Genomic DNA, 19,619 nt, shown 5'->3' on the forward strand with positions numbered 1-19,619 from the left:
GAGTCGCCATTAGCTACTGGCAGTTGTTTGTTTCAAGCTAACCAGGTTCCCCTTGGCCATGATCAGGAGCTAAAAAGTTCCCAGCTCCTGGCAATGTCAAACCCTGGCCAACTTCTGCTTATGCTTCAGGAAAATAAATCTATTTTTGCAGACAGAGTTTGGATGGTGTCCAGATGAAAACTATGTGTATATGCTAGCTATGCTTTTGTGAAATCATCCTGTGTTTGCGCGTGTGTGGAGTTAGTCACCCATACATGCACCTTTCTCACAGCCTGGAATATACATTAGTAGTAATATGGCAGCCTGCAACCGTTTTTATCCCCAGTGATGTTACTGTTTGGCTGATATTTCATAAAATGGCATTGCCATGCAATTATACCCATCTAATGATGTACCTACTGCTTTGTTTTGTGGACCATAGTACACCTAATGATTGCACAATTCTAGAACTCAAGTCCAGTTTGCTCCTGTGGAACACAAATATAAATCAAAACTGTACAGAAAACTTTAATGTATCTGTGTGTGCGTGTGTGTGCGTGCATGTCTGCAGGCATGCGTGCGTGCATGTGTGTCTGTGCGTGCATGCATGCTTTCATGCATGTGTGCATGCGTGCGTGTGTGTGTGTGTGTGTGTGTGTGTGTATTTGTGTGTGTGTTTTTGTTAGGGAGTTTTACAAATGTCCACCTGTGGTAGTTCTTTAGAAGTCTTCCAGGTTGGCGGGTACAAGGTACCAACTCTTACATTTGGCCTGAACTACCCAAATGGTTTGGCAGCAATGTTTGAGCAGTCAAGCTTGGTCTAGGAGGGAGAAGGTCTGTAGGTAAGTGCAAAGACCTCAGGGCACCCCTTAAGTTAAGGAAACACTTACACTCTGTACTTATATATAAATATCGTTATATATAATATACACTTAGACAAACACTACACATAATATAACACTTCAGTTAAGTAAAACATTTTCAGTGATATGCACAGTTGGACTTTTGCATTCATTAACCAGTATCAATAGTAGACCGTAGATGGAACACAGGTAAGTAGTCAGAGTAGCATATGTTATGAAATCATTATAATCAACATTCAATTGTACTGTCAACACAGTTACTGGTAAGAAACTTTGTAGACAGCCTTATTCATAGGAAGTCCAACTCTATCTGGGGATCAGAGTCTCAAAGTCACATGAGGCACTGGGGGACCAGGGTGTGTGGAGGGCAGAAGAAAGAAAGACAGAAGCGGTCCAGTTCTAAAAGTTCTAAATGTTCAGCAAACCAACGTTGCAGGTAGGTCAATGGTATAATAATGTTTCAGGGACTTTATGTGAAACCCCTGAACGTTACCCAAAGGACCGATATCATTAGGCCTGGGAGAACACTGTTAAGTTGTCCACCCCAAAATGTCCCAAGAAGTTTAAGAGTAGTGCAGATCAACAAAACAAGCACCCAGGTGAGCACCTAGGAGCAGGACAGTACCTTTTGTGTACAAGACACTGTGTCACTGGCGGGTCCCCAAGGTGAGGCGGCAGCAGGCTACAGTTTGGGATCTTGCCCTTGGTGGCTGAAGGAAGAACTTTTTTCAGGAGCAGCAGGTCACACTCTTTGGTTGGGACGCCTAGCAGACGATCCTCACTGTTATGGCTTTTTGGACTCAACACAGGCGTCAGGTCAGCAACGATTGGCACCGAACAGACTTCTCTCTGTTTCTCAGTCTCTGACTCATTTGCAGGGACGTTTAGGAGCGGGAAAGTGTCACTGTGGGCCTACGAGGATGCCCACAAGGTTTTGGCTAAATCCGCACATCTGGAGACGATGCACTGCCAAATGGCTCAAGTCCCAGAATATTTGGAGTTTGCAGCCAGGAAAGGTTGCAGTTCTTTATAGGATGTTTCACATTTAAGTTTTTCTCAAGACCGGTTAGGCCCACCAGTCCACAGGAAGAAGTCGTCTGGTCCGGATCTTCCCTGTCGCACAGAAGAGGAGGTCGGGACAGCAGCGATAACTCAGCAGGCTCTGGCGGTCACTCGAGGTGGCTGTGGACGTCCTTCTTCTTCTTCAGATTCGTGATTTCCAGTGGGCAACTCTGGCTTCTGCTCCAGGACCGTCACCTTTTCAGAAAACCTGTTGGATCCTCCCACACCAGGCTTCTATTCATTTGAGCAAAGGGGGATGGCATTTCCAAAAGGGCAGCTAGCCTCCCAGTTTGAACTGGATCTGAGCAGTCACACTGCAGGGCAAATACTTTCAATGTCCTCCCCCACCTCCTGCCCTTTTTGACACTTCGTGAGGAAGGCCGCCAAAGACAAAAGACCTAGCAGGGCCTCTCCCACCCAGACTGGTAGAAGAAGGCTCACGTTGGTGAAAAAAGACAGGTACTATTTTGGATCAGTGGTGACCAATGTGTCCCTTACCACAGCGGCGACAGCAGCCTCCAAGAAGGTTTTAACACCTAGGTAGAAAAATATGCACTGCCACCAGCCATTCGGATAGACTTGTCACTAAGTAAAAGTTACAAAAGGGATACCATGTGTCCCTTCAGCCCTCCACATAAGGTGGTGGGGAATGCTGATCTCCCAAAATAAAAACATCGGTTACAAGGTATCCCCCATCCAAATAACATCACGTATCACAGGAGAATAAAATAAAATCAACGAGAGGGAAGCTCATGGGGCTTCCAGCAACACTGTGCACAGGGTGCTGTGTGCTGCAATAGTAAAATACAGACGCCATTGAACAAGATGGAGGAAAGCAGACTCCATCAAATGTAACCAAAAAGGGGTTTCCAGAGTCACAGAAAAAGAATGAGGGATTGAGGAAAAAGGTTTCAACTCACTCATAAGAGTCAGAAATAAAACCAAAAGTCCAGCAAAATGTGCTGGGGGACTCACCAAGTGGGGAGAAAACCTTTGATACACAGCCTGAAATTAGGTGGTGTTTGCATAAGAGATTGGTAAAAGATATGCCCTATAGGAGGAGCGAAGAGGTGGACAAAAGCCCAAGACACTGGAAAGATTCTAGAAGCCTGCAACTCAGAAGGGGTGATGAGAGCCTTCAGACGGTTAGGTCTTGCTGATATCTGGAAGGGCTCAAAATTATCCTGACATGCTTAGAGGTTCATGGTAATGTAAATGCCAACTTCTCATGTGTTCATTCAGTGATTTCCTTCTTAATATTGCAGAACATAAACACACTGGGCCTCATTATGAGGCTGGCGGCCGTGGAATGAACGGTGCCGGTAAGGAACCGGCACCGTTCATTCCGGGCCGCCACATTACGAGGTCGGCAGCGGGTCCCCCTCTTCACGCCTGGTCAGACCAGATGTGCAGAGCGGGACCCGCTAGCAGACCCGTTGTTAGCATCCTCCCCATTCCCATTGAGCCCTGTGGGGGCTCAAATGGGAATGGGGATGTACCGAGTCCGGGTCCCGAGAATGGGAATTACCAGACCCGCTAAAGTCAGCATGGCCCAGTAATTCCCTATTTTTGAGACCCGGTACCTGGTTTGGGGGTAGCCATGCTGCTAAAAACGGCATGGCTACCTCCAAACTCCTAATGAGGCCCACTGTCCTGATTAGAGAAGTATCCATTCAGTATTTTGTTTTGTTTGTCAAGCCTGTTTTTTAAATGATGTGTGTGCGCTTTCCTCCAGAGTGCAGCAGTACGCACCCTTTCTTGGGCATCACTGGGTGGGACTGGGCCAGGGGCCCAAGTAAGAGGGACGCGTGAAGCGAGGACCTTAACGCTTAGCCCTGTCAACGTTATCACCCAGTGAAGCCCCTAGAAAGGGTGCATATCACTTTATTTTGGAGGAAAGCGCAAACACATAATTTCAACAACAGGTTTAAAGACCAAAACAAAATTCTGAATGGATACTTCCCTATTCGGGACAATGGGGTTCATTCCAAGTCCGGCGGTAACAATGCCGGAAAAACCGGCAGGTTGCCGCCGGACCTGGAATGAATTACTGGCTCCAGACTTGCTGGAATTACCGGGGCATTACAGCCCCGGTGATCCAGTAATTCTGGAGCCGGCATTCTGTAATTCCTCATTCCTGTGGAGTCCCATAGGACTGCACAGGAATGAGGAAGTGGAAACACCGACACCATGCGGTAATAGTGCCAGTGTTACCACGTCTGTGTGCGGTCGGATGGCGTTATGCCCCCCAGTTCAGACCATGCAGCCGTAACACCACCCACAAGCAGAACTTGTAGTTTACCGGTCTGGAAACCTGTGGCGTATGGTTTTACCGGCAACGTTAATACCATACCGGCAAACGTTTAATGAGAGCCAATGTGTTTATCTTATGCAATATTATGAAGCACATCCCTGAATGCACACAGCAGGTTGCACGCTCACCGCAACACATTGATTCATACAAATGTATTGCTGTCTGCACCTGCGGGTTAGCCTCAAGGTGCCAATAGCAATAAGCAACCTTTCTTGGGCTTCACCATGTGGTAATGGCTGGTGCCCAAGTATTGGGGATGAGTGATGCGAGGGCCTTAACACTGTATCCCGTCACAGGTAGCACCCAGTGAAGCCCCCAGAAAGGGTGCCTATTTTATTAGGCAGTTGAGGCTAACCCGCGGGCACAAATAGCAATACATTTGAGTGAATTAGTGAGCCATATGAGCGTGTGACCCATTGGTTTCACCCAAAAGCATCCTCACCTAACATGTCTGCCATGGAAATGGAGGGTGGGGATTCCTGCAATGCCCTTCATCCATTTCCATAGCAGCTATGTGTGGATGGTGAGGCGTGACACATTGCCACAACATCAGATGAGTGGGTCCTGGTGATGTACGGGATGTGGTCTGCCCGAGAGGGAGATCAAATAGCAGGAGGCTGGCTCGATATGACAGATTGGAAGGAAAAGGGGAGGAGTGGCTATCATTTACAAAATAAACCTAGAAGTGTGGGAAGTGAAGACTCCTTGTATACAGGGAAGTGAGTTGCTCCACATTAAAATAATGACAAATCCAGAAAATACTATAAATATGATATTGATATATAGACCTCCATTGATTATACATGACTGTGCACATCAATTAAGTAACGTATTGCTACCACTGCTAAAACCGAAGTCTACGGTCATGGTAATGGCAGATATGAATTTATGGCTGTGCTCTAAAAAGTATACGTATGCAAACATCCTTGAGATCTCTATGAGTAGTTTGGGTTTCGGGCAATTGGTGAAAGTACCTACTTACAAGAAGGGGAAAATAATTTGGATTGGGTAGCCTCCCACAACGTTAATACTAGTGATGTCACAGTGTGCCCATGTCCATGGTCCGATCACTTTTGTATTCAAATGAATGTTACTAGCACTCAGCAGATAAGTTCCAAAGTAATGGAAAAATGTTTAGAAACCTCTAGAAATTTGAGAAAATGATCACTGGCAGCTATGGAGGAGTGGTTAATACCTCTAGCTGCCGAGGTGGAGAGTGTAAAATATCACCGGCAGCTATGGAGGAGTGGGTACTACCTCTAGCTGCGGAGGTGGAGAGTGTAAATGATCACCGGCAGCTATGGAGGAGTGCTTACTACCTCTAGCTGCCGAGGTGGAGGGTGTAGATGATCACCGGCAGCCATGGAGGAGTGCTTACTACCTCTAGCTGCCGAGGTGGAGGGTGTAGATGATCACTGGCAGCTATGGAGGAGTGGCTACTACCTCTAGCTGCCGAGGTGGAGAGTTTAAATTATCACCGGCAGCAATGGAGGAGTGGTTAATACCTCTAGCTGCCGAGATGGAGAGTGTAAAATATCCCCGGCAGCTATGGAGGAGTGGGTACTACCTCTAGCTGCCGAGGTGGAGGGTGTAGATGATCACCGGCAGCCATGGAGGAGTGGTTAATACCTCTAGCTGCCGAGGTGGAGAGTGTAAATGATCACCGGCAGCTATGGAGGAGTGCTTACTACCTCTAGCTGCCGAGGTGGAGAGTGTAAATGATCACTGGCAGCTATGGAGGAGTGCTTACTACCACGTAGCTGCCGAGGTGGAGAGTGTAAATGATCACTGGCAGCTATGGAAGAATGGTTACTACCTCTAGCTGCCGAGATGGAGAGTTTAGATGATCACCGCCAGCTATGGAGGAGTGGTTACTACCTCTAGCTGCCGAGGTGGAGAGTGTAAATGATCACTGGCAGCTATGGAGGAGTGCTTACTACCACCTAGCTGCCGAGGTGGAGAGTGTAAATGATCACTGGCAGCTATGGAAGAATGGTTACTACCTCTAGCTGCCGAGGTGGAGGGTGTAGCTGATCACCGGCAGCTATGGAGGAGTGGTTACTACCTCTAGCGGCCGAGGTGGAGAGTGTAAATGATCACCGGCAGCCATGGAGGAGTGCTTAATTCCTCTAGCTGCCGAGGTGGAGAGTGTAAATGATCACCGGCAGCCATGGAGGAGTGCTTACTACCTCTAGCTGCCGAGGTGGAGAGTGTAAATGATCACCGGCAGCTTTGGACGAGTGCTTAATACCTCTTACTACCTCTAGCTGTCAAGGTGGGGGGTGTAAATGACCACCGGCAACTATGATGTATGGTCGATGCTGATGAAATAGTCAAAATTGCCCAGTTGACTACACAGATGGCAGGTGACTCCTTAGCGCCACTTAGAACTAGATTGGTACCAATTGGAAATTTGAACTTGTGGTTCACACAAGACCTGCAAAAGCGAAAAGCTGCAAAAAATAAATGCTTTTATTTGTAGAAAATCATCTAGAGTTAACAAGGACCAGTAGGATTATAATAAAGCCTCTAAAGTGTTCAAACTTGCAATAATTGAGGCAAAGAAAAGTATGTTTGATCTTAGAATTCGAGAGGCTCAGCCTGAGTCCAAAGAACTGGAAGATCCATGTCCAGACGTTCAGGCTGGACCCATAAAAAATGCAGAGTGGTGCTCATCCATTCAAGAGGCCATGATGAGGAAGCTTGATAGGATTAAACAAAATATTGAGGTCAAGAAGAAAGTGGTGGACTGCGCAGAGCCAGCGGATAAGAGCACTACGCAAAGAATTTCAGAGTCTCAATGTAACTTTCGCTGAGTTACAGAGACAGATTTGTTGGGCATTAGTGGTAAATTGAAGCCCGCAAATTGCAAAGGGGACGCATGTCCAGCTGATAATATTAAGCGTGTACCCCGATGTTGATTGGAACCTTGACCACATTTGTTAATGCTTCTTTTTCAGAAGATCATGTACCCGATGAGCGAAAAAGTGCATGGATCCCCCATTGCTGAAAAAGGCAGGTCTTTGCCCTTTTGAACCAACCAAGTATAGGCCTATTACAAATACGCAGTTTTTACTAAACATGTTAGACCGTGTGGGATATCTTCAGAGTGTTTAATGTTTTAATATTCACTATTTATTTATTCATATTTGTTAAGCGCGCAACAGCCCGTGGGCATCGTGGTGCTAGTTACAGATAGTAAACAGAGGTTAGTTACAGTAGAAAGCAGAAATACAATTTTACAAATGTTGCAAAATACAATGAATTAGGTGGTGTAGGAAATGCGGGGGTAAGAGGTTAGTAGGAATAGGTGAAGGGGGAGTGTTAGTTGAAGAGAGAGGTTTTCAGATTTCTCCAGGAGCCAAGGAGTGAGGTTTCAGCTCTGAGGGAAGTAGGGAGCGAGTTCCATAGCTTAGGTGCTATGTACGGGAAGCCTAGCCCTCCTCCTTTGGTTCTGTTGATATGTGGGATGCAGAGTTGATTGGTATAGCGTGTTCTAATGGGTCGGGCTGTGGTGGTTCTAGATAGTGTTCCTGATAGGTAGTAGGGTGCTGTAGAGTTGATGCATTTGTGAGCAGTAGTCAGGATTTTAAAGGTGATGCAGTCCTTATCTGGAAGCCAGTGAGCTGCCTACCTGGCTTGTGAGATGTCATCTCTTCTTGGAATGCTTAGTGCTGCTCTTAACGCATTGTTTTGTGTGACTTAGAGTTTATGGTTCTTTATAGAGGTGCCTGCTAAGAGAGCGTTGCAGTAATCTAATTTAGCACCTATAGTGGTTCTTGCTATTGAGAGCCGATTGGACTTGGTTAGGAAGGGTTTTATGGCATTGATGAGTTTGGTGCTTAGGGCAGAGGCCGAGGCAATGGCATTGACTTGCTTATCCATGGATAGCGTGGCGTCAATTTGAACCCCTATTGTTTTTACGGAAGATAGAACAGGAATGATGGAGTTGTCAATGTTGAAGTTGGAATAGAGGCGGTCTAGCTTGGTTAGAGTAGACTTTGACTGAGGATGAGAATCTCTCTCTTGTCTCCATTGAGGCAGAGGCCATTCTCAGCCATCCAAGCTTGGCTAGTGGTGTAGATTTGTCATAGTGCTGCTGCGTCTAGGTCATATGAGCCGGTTAGAGGTTGGAGTACTTGAGTATCATCTGCATAGTTGGTATATGCAATCCCACGAGCATCAAGTTTATCAAAAAGGGGCTTTGTGAAGAGATTGTATAGCGTAGGCACAGTGCATGATCCTTGTGGGACTCTGCAGTGAATGGTAGTGGGTGCTGCATTTGCTATGTTAGTGAATACTTTCATTGCTCTGCCTTCTAGGAAGGAGGAGATCCAGGAAGTTGCTTGTTTGGAGAATTGTGCTGCATGCGTGAGGTGAGTGGTTGTCACACCTCAGGGAACCTGGCGGCTTTGGGCTAAATGGAAGCTGCGTCCTCCATTGCTGGTTCCTTCACGTACGACGAAGCGCAAAGTACGGGTCTAGTCTTTTTTTTCTACGCATTCCGGCGCCGGTTCTTTAGCCACTCACTTCCGGTGTCAGATGCGTTGCAACGAACAGTACCGCTGATCGACTGCGCTGCCGTACTCCTTACACTTCGCTCCTCAGTGTTTTGTCTCCTTACCGTCTCCCGTCTCCCTGTCCTCCCTTTCTGAATCTCCAGCTTTTCCTCTCGCCTCCGTATCCTCGTCCTTCCTCCTTCTACTTTTCCGCTCCCATCTTCCACCGGTCCCTTCCTCCCGTCTTGTGTTATTTTCCCTCAGGCTTGCTTTCTTTCATTCCTTTCCTCTCCGCCCCTTTCCCCTTTTCCTCCAGCCTTGCCATTCTGTGTATCAACCTCCTTCTGTTCTACGGACTGCCTAGCCTCTTCCCTATTGGCGTATTCTTGTACTTCTAGTGTACCGACTCCTGCCTGCCCAACGGATTGCCTGCCTCTTCCTGGATTGTATAGTTGCTACCGGAACACTTAACCCGTGGTACTCAGTCATTCTACTGCTTGTTTTCGCCCAAGTTTACCATCCCTGGAATTTCCTGATCCACTCATCTCTTCAGCAGAAGTATATCTTTCTGGGGTTTTTTATGCCGCTGGCTTTTTCCCCACAGTTCAACGGCTGAGGAGGGTAGCCACAGTTCACCCATTGGGTGTCACTGTGGCGTCCTTTCACGGTCGTCCTTATCTGAAAAAGAAAAGGGAAAGACTCGAGCTCAGGATAACCCGAAGCTTGCATTACATCGGAAAATCAGAGGTGAGGAGGAAGGGGAGGACAGGGAAACAGACTCTTCACAAGTGGAAGAGGATATAACAGATATATCCGACAGTGGTGAGTGTTTTGTGGTTTACCAAGTCGAAGGCAGCTGAGAGGTCTAGGAGGAGGAGGGGGAGGAGGGCATGCTTGCCTTTATCCAGAATTTGAGTGATTTGGTTTTTTAAGTCTAATAAGGCTGTTCCTGTGTCATTCCCTTTGCGGAACCCGGATTGTCTTTTTCCCAAGATTGAATTAGTCTCCAAGTGTAGTTGGATCAAGCTATGAGCCGCTTTGTCCAGTATTTTTAATAGAAACGGGACTGTGGTTATGGGCCAGTAGTTGTTGGGTTGAGTAGGATCTAGTGAAAGTTTTTTTCAGGAGGGGGCGTACCCAGGCCTCTTTGACACTGTCAGGGGCTATGCCTGTTTTGAATGAAGAGTTGATAAAAGCTGTGAGAAGAGGGGCAAGGTCATTGGCACAGTCTTTTATGCTCTTAAGGGCGCAAATGTACAAAGGGAAGGTTTAAGGTGTTTGAGAAGGTCTATGACTTCAGATTAGGGAGATGGTTTACTTTATGACTGGGCATATTCTGCGGTATCCTATTCTGGCTTAATAAAGCTTTGTAATGAGCCTGGATTTTATTTTGGAGGAGGTCTATTTTGTTCAGCATTGTGGCTTTAATGTTTGCGCACCAAGCTTCATCCTTGATGTTTTCATCAGTGCTGGTAGGGAGTGCAATGAGTTCCTTAAATATGGTGCAAAGTTCTTTAGTTTGTGAGTTAGCATTAGATATTCGAAGATTGAATGTGTTGGACTTAGCATTGAAGATAGCCTCTTTATACTGCAGAGCAGCTGATTTGAATTTATCTTTGGGAGAGTCACTGGGGTTACATTGCCAGATTTTTAGCATCTGCCGTTTGTTTGACCGCAGAGTCTGAAGCTCTTCCGTAAAACAAGAGTTTGAGTGAAAAGACCTTTTTTCCTTCTTACATTCTGGTGGTGCTATGGAGTTTACTGCGTTGGTGAGGGTGTCCCTAAAGATATCAGCTAGGATAATGGGGTCTTGTGAGAAGGGCGGTGATAGGCATGGGATGTTAAGATAGGGTTGGAGGTTATCTGCGATGAGCTTATTAGAACTTCTAGCTTGTGTGGTGGGTGCGGGCGTGGTGATTTTGGTGCATGAGGCTGTGGGGATAGAGAATTGAATGCCGTTGTGGTCAGTCTATGGGTAGGCGAGATTGGATGTGATGGATGAGTTACAGTTGTGGTCAATAACCCAGTCAAGAATGCGACCTTTAGAGTGGGTGGGACTTAGAATTTATTGGGTGAAGCCTAGATCTGAGAGGTCTTTGGCAAGTGTGGTTGCGACTTTGTCAATGGGGTCATTGAATCCTAGGTTTAGATCACCTAGGAGTAGATATTTAGTGTTTTTTTTAAGGTTATCATTAAGTAAATGGATGATGTGTCCCTGGAAGTCTGCAGTGAGTCCTGGTGGCCGATATAGGAGGTGGATATTGATTGTATTATTGGGTGATAGCGATAGTTTTACTGATAGGATATCTACGCTACCCTCCCAAAGGTGAGGGATGGGCCTAATGGATAGGGCTTCTTTGTAGATAAGTGCAACCCCGCCTCCAATTTTGGAAGTCCTGACTAAGGATGGTGTACCCTGATGGCAGGGCTAGAGTGATGGAGGCGCCTGAGTTTCAGTGATACCTAGAATGTCTAGGTCTTGACTAATTAGGAGGTCATTAATTTCCAGCGCGTGAGTGGGAAGGGAGCGAACATTGAGCAATGCGCATTTGAGATCTGATGGTTGTATGCTTTTGTCTTGGCTTGCTTTTGAAGGACAGATGGGGGGTTTGGTGAGAGAAGGCCGGCTGTCATGTGGCCATGCATGTCCTGCTTTGGATGCGGTTAGGATGGTGATATGGCAGAGGGGTTTGATAGTGGTGTGATTTCCTAGTCTGGAATTTCTGAGTGTGGTAGGTGTGGGGAGGGTGATAGTGTGCATCGGCAGGGTGCGAGTTCTGAGTCTGGAGAATCTGAGCGTGCAGTTGGGATGGTGTGTTGGTGTGAGCATTGAGTTCCTTTTAGTGTAAGGGGATCCAGACATGTTGAAGAGGTGAATCGCAGGGAGCACTATAATGGTAGATGAAGAGAGAGTAGGCGTGTAGGTGGGATATGTGGCGGTCGTAGGTTGGTGGATTGTGTTGGGGATTGAGTGTAGGGCGAGAAGTGTGAGAATGATAGTAAGAAAGGAAGCGTGCTGACAAGGAGAAGCTGTCAGCTTCATGGTGTGGAGGATTATGAAGTAAATAGTGGGGATGGTGGCGAGGTCAGTGGGGATTGGGGCAGAGGAGATAGCAGGAATAGTGTGAATTGCACAGTTTGGCGTAGGAGTTTGGCCGTACAGTTTTTTATAAAACACAGATTAGAGGCAAAAATACAAAACAATTAAAAATTACAAGTTGAGGCACAGGTTGGAGCTGTGCACTATTCGAGTTCGGTGAGTACACAGTGCAGAGCATGGGGGTAGGCACATAAGGTAATACAAAAACAATAGGTAGTGATAATCATGCCAAATGGTAAAATGAAGGAGACATAGCAACGCGTGAGAGTGTTCAGATGCATTAGCAGAGTCTCGTAGGCCAGCACATTGGAGTTGGCGAAATGGCGGGCAGCGTGAAAAATCCCATTAAGATCACAATATGCTGTGGGGTGCCAATAGGAGGAGATATGCTGAGATGAGTAGCAGATAATGTGCTAATACTATGGAGTAACCAGAGAAAGCTAGGTAGTTTTGCATAGGGGACTGATCAGATGGTGACTCTTACCCCATTAGATATCATTTTTGAGAACCAGAGTTCCTAGCCCAACGGCTCCGGATGGCCACAACAGGCCCAGCACAGGAGCCTTTTGCAGTGTCTTCTGCGCGGGTCGGCTCCGCCTGTCGGTTTGCTGTGATTTGTTTAAGCAAACTCAGAGAAACCAATCAGCAAAAGGAGGCTGTTGCTTATGAGGAAGTAGCAGCCTTGTGTGATAAGGCGACGGCCATCTTAGAATATATTTTTACGAGCCCTTGCGGCTTGATGAAACACATTGAGCAGGTTGCTGATGTTAGCAGGGAGCACTTCAGCAATCGCAGCTCTGGGAAAATATATATGGAGCTGCTGGCGATTTAGCAAGATGAGGGTGAGGTAAGAGGGACAGCTGCAGGGTATGCTGAGCTCACAGGTTTACCTCGCAAATTGGAAGCTGTCCATGGCAAGTAGTGCGTCGCTCCTGCGCACGCTGTGATTGGGACCTCCTGCTCCACACGGCAGCACGAACGACAATGTCTTGCACAAAAGGCAATCTGATTTTAATTTGGTTTTAATCTGGTTTTAAACAGGGACATTAGAAATTGACTTGCATCAACATTTAAATATGAATGCCCAAGCGAACAGCTTTGTCTCTATTTCAGCATACTATATCAAGCTGTTGGCCCAAATCCTCCCCTACATCTCGAAGTTAAACTGTGAAACAAAAGCAAGAGCTATTATAGGATATAGGATTGACTTCTGACGTAGCCTATTAGTTGGTATCAAGAAGGCTGAGTGTGCCAGACTCCAGGTAATACAAAACAGTGCTGTGAGAGTGATTTGCTGGACTTGGACAGAGATACTATATGGGGCCTCATTATGAGTTTGGTGGTAACCTGCCTGTGCTACCGGGGGTTGCTGCCGAACTTGTGACAATGTTTCTGCCACCTGGTATGCCATTGCTTCCATGACAAGTCTGCCTACCGGGAGCGTTGCGCCAAGCAGATCAGACATGCCGGGCGCAATGGCCCCTGCAGGCAGACTTGTAGTGTGGCAATGCGGAAAGGGTGCTGGTACGTTGCTACCGGCACCCTTATTTCGGGACCGCCACACTTGTAATGAGGCCCCATGTAACTAAAGCAAGAAGAGAATTACACTGGTTGCCAATTGAGGCTAGGATTGAGTTCCATCTCCTGGTAATTTTGCGTAAATGCCTGAGTGAGTCATTGTTGCTTAAAGCGAATGCCAGAAGTTTGAGATATAATGAGACACATCAGCTGAAGGAGCCTAGATGAGCGCCCTCACAAGTTAATAAGTGTGCCTTCTTATTATGTAAAGCCTGGAATGCCATCCCACCAGATCTCAGCGGAGTTACAATCACTGAAATCTTCAAGATGAAATCGAAGACTCTGCTCTTCAGATGGTTTAGAGCCTTTAGGTCTTGTGGCTACGTCCTACTTCCATCTCGCGGATTCCCCTAGGTTATGTTTCTTTGTCTTGCGGTCATAAGCCCCTCGGTCCGTAGGGGCACAGTATACATTTATAAAGTAAAGTAAAGAGAGAAGATGACCGGTGGGCATCTTCATTGCTCGGGTTCTCTGAACCTGAAACTGATGGTAAGATTCATATGGGATTGGAGCAAACTGATTGGTGTACAATAGTTATCCTTTATGAAAAAAGGACTTACTTGTTTGGTCACTTTATACATTATTTTCCCATTGGATCACAACTATGCGACTGCCACGTTAGATGCCTATGCACTTGTAGATGGGAGTTTAGCATCCTAACTATTGCTACAGAGAGCCAGTCTGCCTGTTATTTACTGTCTGTGGTAGTTTACAAGCATTACCTAATAATGGTCATCTCTGTTTGATTCATTAGGTGATTGAGCCAGAGGAAAGCAACAACGGGTTCTATGATGGACGACTACAGTGCAAACATTCACAGACTGTGATTTCTACAGATTTTACAAATATTCAACTCAAAAAGCCAGTGTTCATTCAGAGTAATCAGAACCTGAGATTGGAAAAGTCTATTGATCATGAGGGGTTTTCAGCCATGCAATACCTACATAGTAACATCTGGCATCCTAGTAACTAGAGAAGAGCAGATTTTGTTTTTTGTGCTCTTGTATGCAGAATTCTTAAGGAGTTTTTGCCAGCACACAGATCTGAGCACAGCTTTGCCCGAAACATTTCTCAACTTTCAACATCCCTCAAAGTAGAGTTTGAATAAGTATGTAGTTGAGGAGACTAATCATACAACGTGGGTTGGAAAGAGTCCCTTGTTTTGCCCATTATTCTTGAAGTGATGATAAATGTAAGAGCAGTTTAGTTATATAGGACTTTTTAAAGCAATTTTGACTACAAATGGGCAAGAAACCATATCCATGCACTGACTGTGCAAAAAGCTTCAGTGAGGCTGGAAGTCTTATACACCACCAGATAACACACACGCGTGTTAAACCTCATCAATGCACGGAATGTGGGAAAAGCTTCAGTGATAAGAAAACTCTTATTGGACACCACAGAACACACAGAGGCGAGAAGCTTCATCAGTACACTGTATGCATGAAAAGCTTCAGTGAGAAGGGAAGTCTTATTAAGCACCAGAGAACACATACAGAGGAGAGACCTTATCAGTGCACTAAATGTGAGAAACGCTTCAGTGTTAAGGAAAACCTTATTTCTCACCAAAAAACACACACTGGTGAGAAGCCTCATGAGTGCACGGAGTGTGAGAAATGCTTTATTCATAAAGCACAGCTTATTCTCCACCAGAGAACTCATACAGGTGAGAAACCTTATCAGTGCACTGAATGTGAGAAAACCTTTAGTGTTAGGGGGCACCTTATTTTTCACCAACAAACACACACTGGTGAGAAACCTCATGAGTGCACTGAGTGTGAGAAATGCTTTATGCTTGAAGCGCAGCTTATTAGTCACCAGAGAACACATACAGGTGAGAAACCTTATCATTGCACTGTATGTGGAAAATGGTTCACTCAGAAGGCACACCTTATGTCCCACCAGAGAACACATACAGGTGAGAAGCCTTACCAGTGCACTGAATGTGGAAACCACTTTAGAGAAAAGAAAACGCTTATCGATCACCAGAGAATACATACAGGTGAGAAACCTCATCAGTGCACTGAATGCGGGAAAAGCTTCTCCATTAAGCGAACTCTTATTAACCACCAGAGAAGACATACAGGTGAGAAACCTCATCAGTGCACTGAATGTGGGAAAGGCTTCATTCGTAAAGGAGATCTTAGGTCCCATAGGAGGACACACACAGGTGAGGAACCTCATCACTGCACTGCATGTGGAAAATGTTTCAGTTACAAGGCCCAACTTATTTCTCATCAGAGAACTCATACAGGTGAAAAATCATATGAGTGCACTGAATGTGGAAAAGGGTTCACTCATAAAGGAAATCTTATTCGCCACCAGAGAATACATACAGGTGAGAAACCTCATCAGTGCATTGAATGTGGGAAAGCTTTCAGTGATGAGAAATCACTTACTTACCACTATAGAACTCATACAGGTGAGAAACCTTATCAGTGTACGGTATGTGGAAAACGGTTTGTTCAGAAGGGAAATCTTATCCACCACCTGAGAATACATACAGGAGAGAAACCTCATGTGTGTACTGAATGTGGAAAAGGTTTTTCTCAGAAGGGAAATCTTATAAACCACCTGAGAAGACATACAGGGGAGAAACCTCATAAGTGCACTGAGTGTGGGAATTGCTTTAGGGTGAAGAACACTCTTTTTGACCACTATAGAACACATACCAGTGAAAAACCACATGAATGCACTGAATGTGAGAAAAGCTTCAGTTTTAAGCGTAGTCTTATTCACCACCAGAAAAGACATACTGGTGATAATGCTGATCTGTGCAATGAAGTTGAGGGAAGCTTCAGTGAGGAGAATATTCCTATTGACGACCATAGTACACATACAGGTGCAAGATCTCATGAATGCACTGAATGTGGGAAATGTTTCAGTAAAAAGGGAGGGCTTGTTCGCCATCTGAGAACACATACAGGTGAGAAACCTCATGAGTGCCTTCAGTGTGGGAAAAGATTTAGTGAGAAGTGTTCTCTTACTGGCCACTATAGAACACACACTGATGAAAAATGCCCTGAGAAGAAGAGTTATCATCAATGCACTGAATGTGGGAAAGCCTTTAGTCAGAAGGTAAATCTTATTCGCCACCAGAGAACACATACAGGTGAGAAACCTTATTGGTGCCCAGAGTGCGGGAAACGTTTCAGTGTGAAGAGCACTCTTATAGACCACCAGCGAATACATACAGGTGAGAAACCTTACCAGTGCACAGAATGTGGGGAAAGATTCATTCATAAGACAGGCCTTATGTATCATCAGTCAACGCATTCAGGTGAGAAATCTCATCATTGTTCAGAATGTGGAAAAAGCTTTATTTTGAAGGGAGGTCTTATTCGCCACCAGCGAACACATACAGGTGAGAAACGCCATCAATGCATTGAATGTGGGAAAAGCTTCAGTCACAAGTGCAATCCTATTAATCACCAGAGAACCCATACATGTGAGAAACCTCATCTGCATTGAATATGGAAATGGTTTCAGTGAGGAGGGCACTCTTATTACAAATAAAATAGAGATGTGCACAGTTGTGGATCAAAACCGTGAAGACCACACTTTCCAGCCCTTGCTTGTTTTTATTGGCACACTGAAGTACTTAAAGAAATAGCTGCTGAATAGACTTGGTGGACAGTCATCTGTTTTAAATGTATTCCTTCTGGATGATTAGAACAGAGATCGGTCCATCTGTGGGAAGATTCCAGTCCTGCAGGTCACTTTGCCTAAAGACACAAGGCAATATCTTAGCCACCAGAAATATGGAAAAGGCCCAAAGATAAAGCCTTTCTATAACTTGCAAAGATTCCTGGGTAAGTATTGTGAGCGGATGGGTTATTATTGTAAGAAGATGAGCCAACCTAAGGTGCCCGTGTGCTCTAGGAATTAATTAGCTTTTTTGGCCAGGGGGGAACACCTAGAAGCGAGACACTTGATCAGAATGTTGAGAAAGTCTTATTGAGAAGGGCGCTCCTTATTATTCATAGGAGAATACCACTTTCGCATGGTGGTCTAAAGGCTTGTTTTGCCTCCACAAATCTATAAATGCAAAGTTTTTAATAGGAGGAAATATGCTCTGAACAATCCATAAACCTACCATTGCCAGCATTCCTGCAGAATTAAGACTAACCTGAGAATATGCAAGAAAATGAATCCTCGTCGAAACGCCTTCCAACTCAAATTGGATGCACTTGCTCTTTTGCAGTAGCAGTCTCCTCTTTACTCCTCCCACCTCTCTGCTCTGAATCCTTAAGTGTGTCCTTTACTATTGCCTCGCTTTACTGGGAGCATACGAGATTAGCAGATATGTTACTGGCTTTTAGAGGCTGTACGCAATACAGAAGGGAGGTTGCAATGTCCACCGTTAAACACTATTTTAGAACAATATGACTCTCGGCATACTAAAGATGTCCAATGTTACTGTTTTTTATATAATATGTAAATGTATTTGAAACAATATTATTTGTGATTTTCGTAGGAACAGTGAATGGTCTAGAAATATTCATTATATCCAGAGGAAATGTAAAGGCTTAACAAGGCAATGTCAAGAGTTGAGAATCAGTGTAAATGCACTACAAATGTGGCTTGAGTGACAGCACCTGAGAGCTGTGATGCGCCACTGACTGTCGTTCATGAATGACATATAATGTTACAATGCGTGATCTTTCATAACATTATTTCATGTTATGATCTTGTCTTAACCCCGTAAGTGCCAAGGACAAGGTATCTCGTCCTTGGGATTACCTCCCTGGTGCCAAGGACGAGATAGCCCGTCCTTGGCACTTAGGGCGTTAATGAAGGAGAAAATGTTAGAAGGCCTTGAATGGTGAAATACCAAAATCAACAAAAAAGGTCTTGGCACTGGGGGGAAAACCCATGGCAGTTAAACTTGATATTTGAATTTGTCATATTTTCCTTCTTGTAAATGACATAAATGCTAAGTGTAACTTACCAAAAGTATATGCCTAGGGCCATCATTAAGAGCAAAAGAAATGGATGATATCTGTGTACATGCACTGTACTGTTCAAGACAAACACGGCAGTCAGACATGAGAAGACTTCTTCCGTGTGAGTGCACAATGTAAAATGTTTTGTTTTTATTAAACTTGAGAAGTAGTATACAATTCCACTACAAGGAACATGTGTCAGACACTTGAATTTAGTAAAAGTGAGATGATTGCGTGTATGATATGATATGGTATGGCATTTAAAATGCGCCTATACACAAGTGTTTCACCAGGCCTACAGAGACACCAGTTTTCGTGTTCAAAACCATAACACAGAACATTTTTGTTATGTGGGTGTAGGGGTGGTTAGAAGGGAGGGACGCGGTTGGGTGACATGCACATTTTCTGCCTAGAATACCACTGTGATCCTAGTTTCTTGAAATAAGGACCAGTGTTAATTCCTCCACCTGGACTGGTGGAATCCTTTGTCATGCATGCAAACACAAAAGCTGAACCGTATGCCACAGAAGCATGTTATATTTGTTCTACGTTTAAAACTCCATGTCTAAGCTTTTTTCAATTTATAATTTGTAAATTTAACTTTAGTGTTCTCAAAATGGCATTTCTGTTCACTAAAGGGTCTTGTTGACTCTTTGGGTAATGTGCATCATTTCCCACTTTTTATCACATTTCCCTTTGAGTGTCTGCTTCTTAATTTACTTTAAGGCTTTTTTTGTCACGCAGTCTTTTAGACTCTTAGCATTCAACTATCTTCTTCACCATTTTATTCAGTTCTTTTATGGGACTTCCCCACGTCCTGTATGCTGATCTTCTTGGTTTTGTTTCAGTTCTTTCCTCAGGGGTATTGACCCTATCTTCATCTGTGTCTGATCAATGGCCAGACTTTTTCTCTCCTCAGATATTATAGCTCTCTGGGAGGCTAATTGTTTTGTCACCAGACCTCTTTACTTCCCCTGGGGATTGATATAGTATACCCCGGGTTTATCTCCACATGTCTTGTCCTCTTCACTACTACTGTGATAATCCTTATGTTTCTCAATACTACTGGAATGAGTAGGAGGGATTCCTTAGTTTCACTCTTCTTACCAATTCTGATGCTACTGGGACGACTAGGAGGGGTCTCGTAGTTAACGTCACTCTTATAATCTCTCCAACTAGAGTATAGCCATTTGACACGGCCACCCCTCTCCCCGGGTCTCACGCTGTTCCGGTTAACTTCCTGTATTCAGCCTTGCATCACCAGGTTTGTATCTTTCT

The 19,619-nt window shown here is 45.0% G+C and overlaps 1 protein-coding gene across 3 annotated transcripts in view; it reads left to right on the forward strand.

The window, feature by feature from the left end:
* The window catches only part of LOC138570293 (zinc finger protein 850-like), an 84,444-nt gene extending 65,921 nt beyond the window's left edge, over nucleotides 1-18,523 (forward strand). For all 3 annotated transcript variants that reach the window (XM_069649063.1, XM_069649064.1, XM_069649065.1), the window contains one exon: nucleotides 14,150-18,523. In XM_069649063.1, coding sequence (XP_069505164.1) covers nucleotides 14,638-16,866 — 2,229 coding nt within the window. In that variant the 5' untranslated portion in view covers nucleotides 14,150-14,637 and the 3' untranslated portion in view covers nucleotides 16,867-18,523. The remainder of the gene's footprint in view (nucleotides 1-14,149) is intronic.
* The last annotated feature ends 1,096 nt before the right edge of the window (nucleotides 18,524-19,619 follow it).

This window comes from Ambystoma mexicanum, chromosome 2q (genome assembly GCF_040938575.1).
Source record: "Ambystoma mexicanum isolate Mex_15411 chromosome 2q, UKY_AmexF1_1, whole genome shotgun sequence".
NCBI classification, from domain to species: domain Eukaryota; kingdom Metazoa; phylum Chordata; class Amphibia; order Caudata; family Ambystomatidae; genus Ambystoma; species Ambystoma mexicanum.